Source organism: Rattus norvegicus, chromosome 6 (genome assembly GCF_021556685.1).
Source record: "Rattus norvegicus strain SHRSP/BbbUtx chromosome 6, alternate assembly SHRSP_T2T, whole genome shotgun sequence".
NCBI classification, from domain to species: domain Eukaryota; kingdom Metazoa; phylum Chordata; class Mammalia; order Rodentia; family Muridae; genus Rattus; species Rattus norvegicus.
Window position 1 is genome coordinate 141,674,703 of NC_141539.1, and position 14,944 is coordinate 141,689,646.

The 14,944-nt window shown below is 36.3% G+C and overlaps 1 pseudogene and 1 gene segment (V, D, J or C); both read right to left on the reverse strand.

The window, feature by feature from the left end:
• Nucleotides 1–2,556: 2,556 nt before the first annotated feature.
• LOC102552859 (immunoglobulin heavy variable 1-84-like) lies at nt 2,557–3,012 on the reverse strand. The segment is given in 2 exon segments: nt 2,557–2,885; nt 2,967–3,012. Coding segments are annotated over 2 exon segments (375 nt in total).
• Or5t20-ps1 (olfactory receptor family 5 subfamily T member 20, pseudogene 1) lies at nt 13,423–14,110 on the reverse strand (annotated as a pseudogene).

A 14,944-nucleotide genomic window follows, 5' to 3' on the forward strand; every position in this document is an offset into this window, starting at 1 on the left:
ACAACCTGATGACATTTCTGCTATCAGTGGGGACAGAACTAACCCTAATTTTCCAAAATAACTATCCTAGCCTTCTCCATCCTTACATCATTACCCATTGTTACGGCAAATGTCACATGTCTTTTATGGCCTGCTGACCTTTATGCCATGATCAGACTACATTAGACTCTTCTCCTTTCAGCTCTAGAACCCACCCTTGTGGTCACTGTGATTTCATAAAATGTTATTTATATAGTCATGTCTTGAGCTTCATTGTGTAACTGGAATTGTAATGATTATAGAAATCAGTTTTAGCAAGAGAACCTTTCCACGTTCTACTGTGTTTAAATATACCTACAGTCATCTGCAGCACGATCTCATTCTCCTCTGTTCTAATGGGTTGCTTTCCTCTTTAACATCTATAGGGCTGCCATCAAGAAATAATAAGTTTTCATAGAAGAAATCACTATGTGAACTTGGATCTTAAGAACAGAAAATTAAGTACTGAAAATAAACAAACATGTAGATACAAACATGCACAAATGCACGGACACATACGTACACACAAAATTTAAAGCCCAAATATTTTGCTTAAGTTTTATGACAGCTGAACATTATGCATTTTACATATGCCTTTGCCTTAAATCCTTACTAACTCTTGGCCTCTGTTTAAACTTTGAACAATTTAAACACAAACAGGAGACAAAGTCAGGGAACATTAACCTATGTAAGATTTATACAAAAAGTATCAAAATTCTTGGTTGATTTATATTTTCTACTATTTATTTACTTATTCATTTAAAACCTCGTCGCCACAGACGTCCCAGTTTCCCCTCATACAATACATCCCTCAATTTCTTCTCCCCTTCTCCTCTGAGAGTGTGAGCCACACATGGACATCTTCCAACCCTTTCACGTGAAGCCTCTGTAGCAGGAGGCACATGTTCTCCCACTGAGGCCAAACGAGGCAGTCAAGCTAGTTACACAGATTCCAAACAGGCACCAGCTTTGGGGATAGACCCTGCTCCTGTTACTGGGAAACCCACATAAAGACTCAACACAGAACTGCACATCTTTTATATATGTGCAGGAGGCCTAGGTCAGGCCAGTTTATGCTGTTTGGCTGGTGGTTCAATATCTGACAGCCCCCAACAGTCCATATTAGTTAACTCTGTTGGGTTTCCTATGGAGTTCCTGCCTACTTCAGAGCCCCCAATCCTTCCCCCAACTCTTCCATCAGAGCCCTTGAACCCCATCTAATATTTGCCTATTGGACCTTGTCTCTGTTCCAGTCAACTGCTAGGTACATAGTCAGGCTACGCTTCTCTCTACAAGCATATCCAAGAATCACCAATGCTGTCAGCGATTGGTTCTTTCCCATGGAATGAGTCTTAAATTGGGCTGGTAATTGGTTAGTCATTCCTAAGTCTCTCTCTGCTCCATTTTTTACCCTGTGTTTCTTGTTGACAGGACACATTTTGGGTCTTACATTTTTTTCTATTTTTAACTGGAAAATATTTTTATACAGTATATTCTGATTACTAATACTCCTTTCCCAACTCTGTCATGATCTTCCTTCCTCAACCCCTCCTTAATCTAGTTAGAAAACAAACAGAACCTAAAAATATAAAGAAATGCAAAATAAGCTAAATGAAAAGCAAATGAATTGTAATAAGACAAAGAAAATTAACAGAAGAAAAGACACCAAAGACAAACCACAAGAAACACACAGAGATGAAGAGACACACAAATTCACAAACAATCTGTAGCACAGGGATGAGCTTCAAGTGTGCAATGCACTGTGATACTTTATGCTGTATCACTATAGGTCCGCGTTCTCAAAAGGCTGGCAACTGTAGGGCCGCTTACTAGGACTTGGTCAATTTTTTATGAGAACCAATCTTAACATATAAATTCTGAGCATATCTCAGCTAGCATGTACATATTTTGAGTTGATAAACGATGTCTTGGAAAAGCGATTTAGCAGTACTTTTCAAACATATGAAAATTACACGTATGGGACTATGGATTGTTTTATAAATATCTGTTACTTTATAAGAGACTGGAACTTCTGACAGACAAAACAGTGTTGAAAACATACCAGGAAGCCACTTAAGACTTAAGACTATGTATTTTTTTTGTTTGTTTTTTGGGTTTTTTGTTTAGTTTAGTTTTGTTTTTTTTACCCAGAATTTGCATGCATGTACAGGTCAAATTTTTATTACACTTTATTCCCACATATTCCAACAGAAGTTCTGGTTTATCTCAGAATCCAGAGATATTTTTATCACATATAAACACAGTTCCTCTTATTTGTGGGTGTTTAAGCAAAAACATATGTCAATAGAGATGGTACCTGGAGAATAGATTGACAAGGTATGGGGTATTCTAGGAACATCCTCAATCAACATTACTTTATTCGTAGACATCCATTGGAAAGTTTCAATTTAGGTTTCTAAGTAGAAACAACAAAAATCTGAATTCATAATGATTGTTTCTATGTAAGTTTCCAGGTTAATCATCTCTGTCATCTCAGTCGCAGAGAAGGTTCCTGCTCTTGCAGAGTTTCTGACACTGTCAGGATGTGGTTGCAACACTGTGTCTTGCACAGAAATAGACTGCAGAGTCCTCAGATGTCAGGCTGCTGAGCTGCATATAGGCTGTGCTGGAGGATTTGTCTGCAGTGAGTGTTGCCTTCCCATTGAACTTTTGATTGTACTTAGTATTACCATTTCCAGGATAAATCCACCCAATCCACTCAAGGCCATTTCCAGGCTGCTGTTTTATCCAGTGCATATCGTAACTGGTGAATGTGTAGCCAGAAGCCTTGCAGGAAATTTTCACTGAGGACCCAGGCTTCACTAGTTCAGCCCCAGATTGCTGCAGCTGTACCTGGGAGTGGACACCTGTGGAGGGAAAGGCAGAGTGGTTATCATTGACACCCTACTGTGTGCCTATCCTCAGGTCTGAATATGAGAGTCCCTTACATGTAGCTGCTGCCACCAGAAAGAGGATGATCTGGCTCCATCCCATGGTGAGGTTCTGTGTTCTCAGTCACTTTAGAGAGGACCGTGATCATGTGTTGTGGAGTGTAAATGTTCCTGTATTTACCACCACAGATTTACATGATTTACATATTCAGGAGGAGGGTACTTCTTAGATAAGGATCTAGTCCTTCTGGAGAAGGCGGAGATAGAGAAGAGCAGGGTTAGGCAGCAGGAAGTTAAAGTCAAGTTCCTCTTAGGAAATTCATCCAATACCTCTTCCTTGAGCAGTGTGCAGATGATACTGATGTAATAGAAAGGCCTAAGCTCAAAATAGATTTTCTGCCTGAGAAAGTTGCTCCACTTCTGACATAGTTATCAGATGGATTGGTAGATGGCTATGGGACAATGTTAATGATTGGAAATTTCAAAAAAAAAAAAAGCAGCTAAGTTTACAGAATTTTCAGCATCCCTACAATACATACAATTAACGTTTTCCTAAATGTTACATAGTAAAAACTCACCCAAATGCTCAAAAGTAAATATACTTCACAAAGGCTTCTATTTTAATCATTATAGAAACACCATTAAAATCACTAAATAAAATAAATCAACTTTATTCTATCAACAAAGCATTGCCTCAAGAACAAATTTTTATATGTATAACAAAACAGAAGTTTTTCCTTAGAAAAGAGTATGTCAATTTAAGGAAAATGGATGCAACTGTAGTTAACAGTACTAACGAAGATCAAATCAGAAACACAGACACATGAGTCTCTCTTTTGTAATTCTTAGATACCACACTGTTATATAGACAAAGTCTGTTATACATATGAAGTCATAGTGGAACTTTCTAGTATAATAATATAAAAAGTAGGAGTGCATGAAAAGGAAGGTTAGAGGATACAGGGAAAACATTCACAAAGTACAAAATGCACATCTTTGAGAATGCTAATCATGAATAATATATATATATATATATATATATATTTCTACTTTCCAGATTTCTTTTTATTCTTTAGTATTTTCATTTAGTATTTCATTTAGTATTTTACAAATTTAAAAAAATCAGTGATTAACTACAGCCACTTTGACCCTCTTGTTTCCCTTGGGAGTTCCCACTGAGACTCTTTCCAACAAAACTGACCCATATTGCTTCCTTAAGTAATACTGTGGTGAGTCCAATATGTGGTATTTATGTACACATGGGTTAAATCATTCACCAATACATAGGGAACCTATAGAAAATTTCTCCAAAAATAGCTAAGCGTTCCTTTTTATTCATCAAATGCCAGTAGTCTCTCAATTTTATATGGGCCTTCATACATTCCTCCTCATTCATGTTGTGATTATTATTTAATTGTTATTCTATATTCAGTGGTGAGAAAAGAACACACATGCTCTGAGGATTGTGTGTGATCCTCAGAATACAATTTAGGGAACTGAATTGAGTTCAAGGAACAAATTGTAAAAAAAAAAAAAGATAAAGAAAAAGAAAAAGAAAAATATTTTCTGTCTGCTCAGCTCTTTCACAAGCTGCCAGGCTACTACTTTGATTGACTCGATTTGTTCAGGTCTTAGGCTGACAACTATAACTACTGAGAGTCATGTAACACTGTCAAGACCTGAGATGGTATTTCATGTCTTTCCCTCTCACTTTTCCTCTTATGTTCATCCAAACTTTCTTTTGTGATTGTCCTTAGGTTTGTGGTAGAACATTTGTATAGATGACTCATTTATGGTTGAGTACTTAGGCATATATTCTGTGAACTAAACCAGTCATGGATGTCTGGTGGCAGTCATTACACACTACACTCAGAAGCCTTTGTGTTCAAAAGTGAGAGCAGCAATAATCTACTTGCTATAAACAAACATATTATAAGGCAGTTTGATAACTTGAACATTAGCCATGTAGTTAGAGACTGCTAGTAATAGGGTCTAGAGATGGCTACTTCACTGGAAGCCATTGGACATTTGACCATGTTTACTTGAGATGAAGTCTTTGTTATGGAGCAGGTCATAAACCCAATTAGAAAGCCGTTGTTTGCAACATAACAATCTAGTACTAATGGGCTTGTCTTACCTGTAGGCTGATATTATAAACTGCTAGGTCATGTACTGTATAAGATCACTGGAGCCTTTGGGCTTCTTCTATGATGCATGAGACTGTCCTGCACTAGGAAACCTAAGAAACAGATAGATTATCCTGCTCATTTAAAGGTTAATTTCTGTGTGTCTTGTACCATAGTCCTTATCCAAATGCAGATTTAACAATTTTAATGTCCCAATTAGAACTCAGTCATATGATAATAAGCAAGAATGCCGATGAGATAAATTAAGTTATGTGGAAAGGTTTAATCTTTACTCATTTTTGATGTGACTGTGAAGTAGTGTAGTGTATTGACTTTGGAATTCTGTTTGAAAATGTCACCAAAGAATAAATAAAACTGTGCTATGTTCCAGATGCATCGCTCCCAAGCATGTAATGAAATCACCCTATGTTATTACAGAGACACTTATATCTATATTTATTGTTGCTCTGCTCAGAGTAGCTGGGAAGTGGAATCCATGTAGATTTATTACAAATGACAATTAGATAAAGACAATGTATGTGGTATAGAACAATAAATAAGTCTCACTGGTAAAACATGAATCATGAAGTCTCTACATATGTGGGAGAACCTAAAAATGTTCAATGAGATCACCCAGATCCATAGAAACAAATGTCTCATGTTTTCATTTTTATGTGCGATTCCATGATTTGAATATTTTTGGATGTTTAATATGCAAAAGCCAAGCGAATAGCAAATGAGCCATTGTGGTCTGGGGAATTAAAGGATATGATGTAATAAAATAAAAATAAAAGGCAAACAGAAAAGTCAGGCAGATGAGGCAGAATGTTCAAACATAAAATAATGATGGGAAATGGAGAATAAGAACACTGATGCAGCATAAACCAAATTGAAAGATAATAAGAAAGGTAAGATGAAGTCTAAGATCTTCAATGTACATAAAAATAAAAAAATATATATACAAAATTTCGAATGCATGTAGCATGACAAAGCAAATTAGGGATATTGCAAGTAAAAAAACAACAAAACAAAAATTGATTTCTAAATAAATAGAAAAAATAATAAGCACTTCCTAGTTACGTTCTACTCTTGTGGAGATATCTGAAAGTTTATGGATTAATTTTCTTTGGAATATAGTGTGGGGTTATAAATCTGCTGATACAATATTTTCATCAAAGTTAAGTACATCAAGGAGATTGTATGAAAACTGACAACATACAACTTGAAGTTTAGTGATTAGTATTTCCTCAGTGGTCTTGTTCTGGTTACACTCTAATGTTATGTGAGATAAACACTTGCATAAAGCTGAGTAGAAAGAACAAGGATAAACTTTGTGTTTTATTTTAATGAAGCAATCTTTCCTTAAAAGATACCTAGATTAGAGGGTAATACATCTCTCAAAGAAATGGATTGTACATATCATTGCCAGTCACAGGATAATTCCCTGTGAGTTAATTGTCAGAGAAGCTCAACTGATGCTGAGAACAGGATGAGGAATAGCCATTGCTCTTAGTTGCACACAGCAAAGCAATAGTTTTAACCTGTTTCTGAGAAAGATTTTAAAAACTAAGTAGATTATAAGAACCCGAGGAGTTGAGTGATTCCAAGAAACTGATTTCCAGACATAACAGAAAATCTATACATAGGAAACTACAGAGATTGGGACAGCATGCAGGTGGTATGCACACAGTTAATAGAAATGGAGTCCCAGTGTTGAGAAAAGTACAAGGACATAGGTTCTCACTCTATCCAAGAAATTTTTGAAATTGACATTCACATGCAGAGGAAAATTAGCTTTCACCAATGGAGCATTATTTTTTTATTAACGACCCTTAAGGATTAACACATGGCTAGCAATAGCAACTGGATGCCAAAACAAACTGAACGTAAGAGTATTTTATAGATATTTATTTATTTGTGCATTTATCTTGTTGCACTTGCTTTTGTATACAAGCATGGTTCCAGAGTTGCAGTTTTATCTGTTTGTTTTTGTGTGAGTGTTTGTGTATGTGTGTGCATGTGCTCTCGTGCATGTGCAACTGTTTGTGTGTGTTTTCTATTTTTAATTCTTCTTAACCCATTTTATGTTTTTTGTTGTTTTTTTTTTAATACAGAAAGAATGAAATATGTAGTTAGGTGATTGGGAAAATATCTGGCATAAGTTTAGAAAGAATGTCTGTGATCAGAATACATTGTATAGTTAATAAAGGAACTTCACTGTTTTGAGCACGGAAATGTTGCATTTCAATCACAATAGTTTCAACAAAGCTAAGAAAGGAAACCACAGGGAATAGAGAGTTCCCCTCCACACCCACCACATCTCCCTGCTGGAGATTCTTTAACCCACTTGGCCCTCTGCTGGTCAAAACTTCCATGCAGGTATGTTTACATTGAAATTTCCATGGTTGACCTAAGCAGTAACATATCCATGGAACTAGGGTGCTTGCAGGGCTCAGATGCAGGGAGAAATGTCTCTTGTTTACCTGGAGATAATGACTGATGTCTCAACATATGAGTTCAAGTTGTTCCTACATTATCATCAATGGTGCATTCGAAGTCATCCTTTTTCCTAGTGGCAGTTGGTTCCAGATCTTGTGGTTCCTATTTGTAAACAGGAGAGACCAGGGTTTTTGTTCCCTTCATCAGACTGTACATCAGACAGAGAAGATGAGGCAGAACGAGAACAATGAATCTTGAGCATCACGCCAGGCATCCCTTTATGAATTCCTGGGTCAAATACACCCAGGAATCAATAGAAAGAGGAAGAACCGATGGGCTACTCACAGAAAAGTTTCCAGTTCAAAAAGAAATTACATTGTAAAGAAATCAAGCAAATGTATTCTGCAACTCAATGTTTCCCAACCTGCATCCATTTACCAGCATGAGCCTAGAAAGGAAATCCCCATGACAAGGATCCTAATGTGTGGAGATTATGTGTGCTGGGAAAGCTTTATCTCTACATGAGTAGCTTTCCAATCCATGATCCACTTATTGCTGGGCAGGACATGTGTTAGGAAAGCTTTTCAGAAGCTAATGTTTCACTATTGCAGGATACATTTGGAATATTATTGCACTGTGTAGGAATATTTGTAAATGTGTACTTAACAATCTTAAATATAACTACCTATATTAAAACAACCTATATATCATGTAAATCAACAATATTCATACATACTGCATTCTAATTTAGTATTCATGAATTGGATACACCTAATATTGCAGAATCAGAAGAGGAGGACCTGTTGAAGGCAAGTTCTGTCTTCCATACCTGGTCAGAATACATGCGATGTCCTATGAATTGTCAGTTTACAGGGTAGCATCCTGAGGGAATCAGTGACTCCTGATATAGTAGAACAGTTATCCCTACAATCCAGAAGGACCTGGTGTGCTGGGGAATGTCTATAACTGCAGTATGAGATCCTGGTGGCTCAAATATTTTGCAGCTCACAGGAGTGCATGCTTACTTAAGTACTATGGATTTAAATAGACATCAACCTCCTATACTGTAATGCATTCACAAATGTTTGTGCTACATGCAATGTAAATAGATAATATGAACTTATTCTCCTACATTAAAGTATTTTGAGAATCATAATACTTGCTGATCCTATGCAATTTCTGTTAAACTGTGCAGGAGCTTTGAATACATAGAAAGATGGATTTGAGCATTTCCCTATTTCCCCATTCTCATTATGTACTATTTTTCCCATTCCTCTAGTTGGTACCTCTTTTCATTGATGACAAGTCCTTGAAGTTCGTTTTGGAGTAGTCTATACTTGATAACTCTGGACACCACTTAAGGGACAGGGCACCATTTTCAGTTTTCTAGGTCACATTGAAGAGAGGATTGTGTCTGGAAAGAGGCTCACATTTCATTCTGATTCTTTCATGGATTATTACAACATGGTGTCGTCAGTGGCCAGACATATAAGACATAGGAAGATTCATGTTAAGAGATGTTCTCTGGAATGTTCAACCTGTAACTGAACTCAGAAGTCACTTACTGATAAACTCTGCATTTCACAGATCTGGGACAATGTCCTGAATCCTCATCTGGAATTGTTAAACAGTCCTCAACACAGAAGTGAGGATCACTTTCACACCCATTATCCCAAAAACTGTAAAATTTGTCTTTTATCCTTGTAGTTAGTTCTCTGTAACAGTCATGTGATTGCAGGGCAAGATATTGGAAATGGGGAAAAAATGAGTTTGCAATCAGTGGTCAATGCATATCGCTGAAGCTTTCCCGGAATCCACTGAATCTCATGAAGCCACCTGGGATGATTAAAAATATATGGTGAGAGTATTTCAACATATTAGTTTGTGGTGACAAATACCTTTAATACCAGGGTTTGGTATATAGGGACATGTGAATCTCTGAGTTTGAGGGTAACCTTTTCTAATGAGAGGGTTTTAGGACAACCAGGACTATACAGAGAAAACCTGCCCTGAAAATCAAAGCAATACAGATGAGTACTTTAACAGCAATGTTGGTCATGCCACGGGAATTAGGTATTGAATATGTGATCAAAGACTTCTGCTACAAAGGTATTGGTGTAATATGAGATATAGATATAGATATGATATAGATATAGATATATAGCACATTAACAGCAACATGTGTATAAAAATATAATTTTACTATGCATAATGTAACTGATTCAAAACACTAAAACTTATGTTTACTGATTATAGATTGAATTCCTAACTGACACTTTTTCCCAAGTAGATCTTATAATTTTAATTAATCCATCAATACTTAATTGTGTTCTGTCCAATGACTTTTTATTTACACCTCTTTCAGCTCTGGACTTCTTTTTTATATTCACTTGGCTGGCAAAATCTCCTCCTGACACTTGCCCAGGATTCAAATCTTTCCCCAGAGGTCATGCCTATTCACTCCTCTTTTGTGACAGTCCATCAGACTTTTATTAAACTATTCTAGACCTGAGAAATGGAGTTTTTACAAATTATGATTACAGATGTAAATAGCAATAAAGAAGACTACTGTGCATTCAATACTATGCCCTCCAGATATTAGTATATGAATAATACAAAGAAAATATTTACACAGTGAACCAAAAGATCTCAATACAGAAATACATGGATAAATTTCACTAGTTTAATATTCTTTCTTTCTGAGTCTTACATATAATTTCCTCATGAAACAACATTCCTAAGCCTCTTGTTCCCTTCTTCAATACTTACCCCCAATTTTGAACAAGTCTACAGGCTACTCTTCCTTATTTTCTCAGCTCCATGACAATTTGCTGCTCCATCAGATTTTCTGACATACCTTAGATGCAGACTGTGACAGTGTCCCTGACAGCTTAATAGATATCAGAATCCTAGGATGACAAGCTTATGAGCTCCAATAACGCACTAAGTTATATTAAACATTTTGGCTTCATGTACTATGGTTCAGTCTTCAATATGTTTTGGTCTTAATTTGTGAGAATTCTCTCTCTCTCTCTCTCTCTCTCTCTCTCTCTCTCTCTCTCTCTCTCTCTCTTCTCTCTCTCTCACTCTCATTGGCCTGAGAAATAGTCAGGTGCTGATTTTCCCAGTCTAATGTAGAAGAAGAAGCAGGCCAGGACTGCCAGGCCATTTCACAGAATATGATGATTCGATTCACCTTTGATCTTAGTCAATTTATCATTCTACATTATTTTATAAACACATTAAGAGGACAGGGAAAATAATCGTGCACAGCAGTAATATTGTTGATGAAAATGATTAAAATTTTGGAACAGGGCTGGAGAGATGGCTCAGCAGTTAAGAGCACCCGACTGCTCTTCCAGAGGTCATGAGTTCAATTCCCATGCCCTCTTCTGGTGTATCTGAGACAGCTACAGTGTACTTATATATAAAAAATGAATAAATCTTTAAAAAACAATTTGGAACAGCACAGAACCCTGTGAAGCTGAAAAAAAATTGAACTCATTGCCTAAACAAGTTCTAACAATAACTAATCAATGATAACTCTACTTGGAGGAACTGAACATAGATTAATTTTAGCAAGAGTCTGAGTATTAGAGAACTGCCATAAGAATGACACCAGAGTTACAGCAGATAGTTGGTATTTAAATATTTTCTTGATGATGCCATGAATTGCAAGGAGCAATAAGCTAATGGAAACTGAAATATAATTGTTGATTTAGCATCCCAGTGCTGGATAATATTGAGGGGTAATAAGGGTTATGTATGGGGGAATACCTGTATGGGGGAGGGGGAGGGGAGGGAATGGGAGCTTATGGACAGGAAGCCAGGAAGTGGGATACTGTTTGAAATGTAAGTAAAGAAATATATCTAATAAAAAAGAAAAAAAAAGAAAAAATATGTTTTAAACAATATGTTAAAACACATTTTTCCTCTCTCCAAATATCCTAGAGCCCCATTTCCTAACTATAAAAACAACTTCACTCACAGCCTGTTTTCTTCCCTTATTTAGAAAAACACAAGCAAAAATCATAAAAACAAGGACCATTTTTATTTCTCTCTCTCTCTCTCTCTCTCCCTGCCTCTCTCTCTCTCTCTCTCTCTCTCTCTCTCTCTCTCTCTCTCTCTCTCTCTCTCAAACACACACACACACACACACACACACACACACACACACACACACACACTTTCTTTTTCTCAAAATAACACCAAATCTGAAACCAAATATTCACGGAAAGACTCATAAGATAAAAAATGCCTGAACAAAATCATATATGGCAAACATTGTACAAATATGATATTGTGTTGTTTTTATTTGTCCAACTCCTGAAATCAGGGTCTACATAAGCAGTAAACATAAGCAGTAAACCTCCACTGAAGAAGACTAAAATATCTTGCAAGTGAATGCAAGTTATATAGATTCTTGACTAATGGTATGAGTATGGATCCACATTTCCCCCTCTATAGATGGTCTCAGTGGCTTGTATCTTAATAAGCTCATTGTTTGTTCCCACAGACTATGAAAATTCACATGCACATCAGTCCTATTGTTTCTGGATGAGACTGTCTCATTGAAGTTATCCATTGTCTCTGGCTCTTACAATATTTTCACTTCCTAATTTCCAGTGGTTTCTGATTCCTGATGGGAAGATTTGATGAAGGCAAAGTGAATGCTACAATATCTCACACTCTCTAAAAATTGTTCATTTTTGTTCTCTCATGCTTCCAATCTACTGTAAGAAATATTTCCAATAATGGTGGATTGATATATATGTTTAAGTTTAGATATGGCTATGCAATTAAAATTCACCCTATTATTATAATGCTGTATTAGAATTAAAACTTTAAGTTTTTTTACTAGAACTGTAGTCTATCAATTTGAAAATTTTGGCAACTTAAACAGTGTCAGCCATGTCTTCCATCTCACAGGCCTTAAATTTCATCAAAGAAGCAATGATTAACCCATAACATTTGTGTCTCTATTGCACCAACATAATCCACAGGGAAGTAAGTATTGTTTGTAACCTGGTTTATAGCTTGGGTATTATTACTTTTAAACTCTGATACAATACAAAATTCATAAAATTCTATAATCACCAGTTAGGATTGTTTAGGCTTGAACTTGGACAAAGTCTCACATTTTCTATATTCACTGAAATAAAGAGGCATTTTCTTTAACAATATGGTGTTAAAATCAGATTGTGGAAAGTGTAAAATAGGAATAGCCAGAAAATTTTGGGAGCATCCATGATAACTTTTTGCCAATTACTCAAACTGAAAATGCCTACTCAGTAATTCACACCTTCCAAATATACAACTGCATGCTGAAGGTGAACATTCCAATTATTTTGAATTTGATGAGGGGTTATTGGCCTAAGACTAACTGAAACCATAATTCTGAGCCACCTGGTGTAAGCATTAAACATGATTCAGCTTTAAAAAAACCAGACAACTCACTTTTGAATATATTGAAAAGTCCATCACCTAGGAAGCCTTGGCACTCACATGCAGGGAGAATCTGCAACAGGAAAGGGGAAGTAAGCCTGTCTATGGCTGCACAACAGTGAGTACCTTTAGATTTTTAACCAAGTTTGGTTGAAGCCTGGAGAGATTTGCATTTCCTTTCAGGTAGTCAATCTGATAGTATACTAAAGTTTTAACACTCAGGAGGACCTATTTGTGATAGGAAGCACAGGATTCCTCAAGGGACCTCATCCCTGATCCCCATAAAGCATAGCTAAATGAACAGCAGAATGTTCAGAAAAAAACACGCACATACAAAGACAGTCACACAATGTACATATATTGTAGACTTCTGATAGAGATTTAGAATGTGTTTCGTCTTCATGCTGGCCCAGCTGAATGCTGAAATTTTATGGTAGAGTGTGAGGTTTCATTGACTTTACTTACCAATCAATTTTCTGGCTCTCATTTTTTTTTATTTCCATTTATTCACTAGCCAGTACCTTCACTAATGCATAGGAAAACAGACTGATAAGGATGGTGACTAGTTCTAGGAAACGCAGAAAGAAGAAAACCAAGAGTTCATTGATATAAGTTTCAGAGCATGAAATATCAAGTATCAAATGTACATCTCACAATATGTGTTGACTTTATTGGACTGAGAGAAAGACAAGTTGAAATCGGCTACCCTTTGGATAAGAGAATGCTGAATTCCACCTGAATAGTAATCAATGATAAGTCTTACATAGACTTGAGGAGACATACTCAGTGCATAAAGAAATGTGTTATGAATCACTATATATCTATCATATGCCATTGCTGCCAAAAGAAAGCATTCTGTGGTTCCAAATATAAAAGCAAGTGACTATTTGTTGCACAAACATAAAATGAAATGATTTTGTTTTTAGGCATAAAACCTACTAACATATTTGCAGTGATATCTGAAGAAGAACAAGCATCTACAAAGACACTGAGGAAAGAGTACACAATACATAAGGTTGTGGAGTTGGAGATCTCCACCAAATAAAGTAATAAGTTCTATAGTTCCTATCAGAGTAAAAATGAAAATTACTAGGCAAGGAAAAAGATAATGATCTGAAGTTCACTGTTGTCTGTGAGTCCCTGAGAACAAGTGAAGTAGCTTATATGATGTTCTTCATGTTGGAATCCCATGCAATAATGTTGAATATACCAGCGTCCATAGTTGTCTTAGTTAGACAACTAACTGGTTTGAACAGACACCATGACCAAGGCAAGTCTTATAAAGAACAACATTTAATTGGGCCTAGATTACAGGTTCAGAGCTTCAGTTCAGTATCACCAAGGAAGGAACAAGGCAGCATCCAGATAAGCATGGTACAGGAGTATGTGAGAGTTGTTCGTCTTCATCTGATGGGTGCTCACAAAATACTGGCTCCCAGGCAGTTAGTATGAATGTCTTAATCCCACACCCACAATGAAACACCTACTGCAACAGAGCATCACCTATGCTAACAGAGTCACAACTTCTAGAAGTGCCATTCCTATGGCTGACCATTACAAACCATCACAATAGTATTATGATAACAATAAAGAGTATGTAAGTCAATGATTACAGATTAATTGGTGCTCACCAATTTGTCATCTAGGAAAAAAAGCTATATAGTAGTGTAATCATATATGCCACTAAAATACAATGAAATAGAGATACTTCTGTTTAATATTGTGGAGATGATACACTACTTAAAATATTCTATTGGCCCAAATGCAAGTAACATCAAAGTTCTTCACAGACTGCAGTAAAACGGTACTAAACTAAATGAGAAACTGAAGGGATCACTCTGAACAAAAGAAAATATTCTCCTAGAAAATAAGTATAAATCTATCTTAATACCTGGTCTCAAAATGTAGCCTAAAACCTTAAGATCAAATCTTACAATCAGAGAAACATTGTTTTCTTTGTCCTATCAGACACTGAGCATCCAGGATGATAACACAATGGGCAGAATGTGCTGGAAGGTACACACT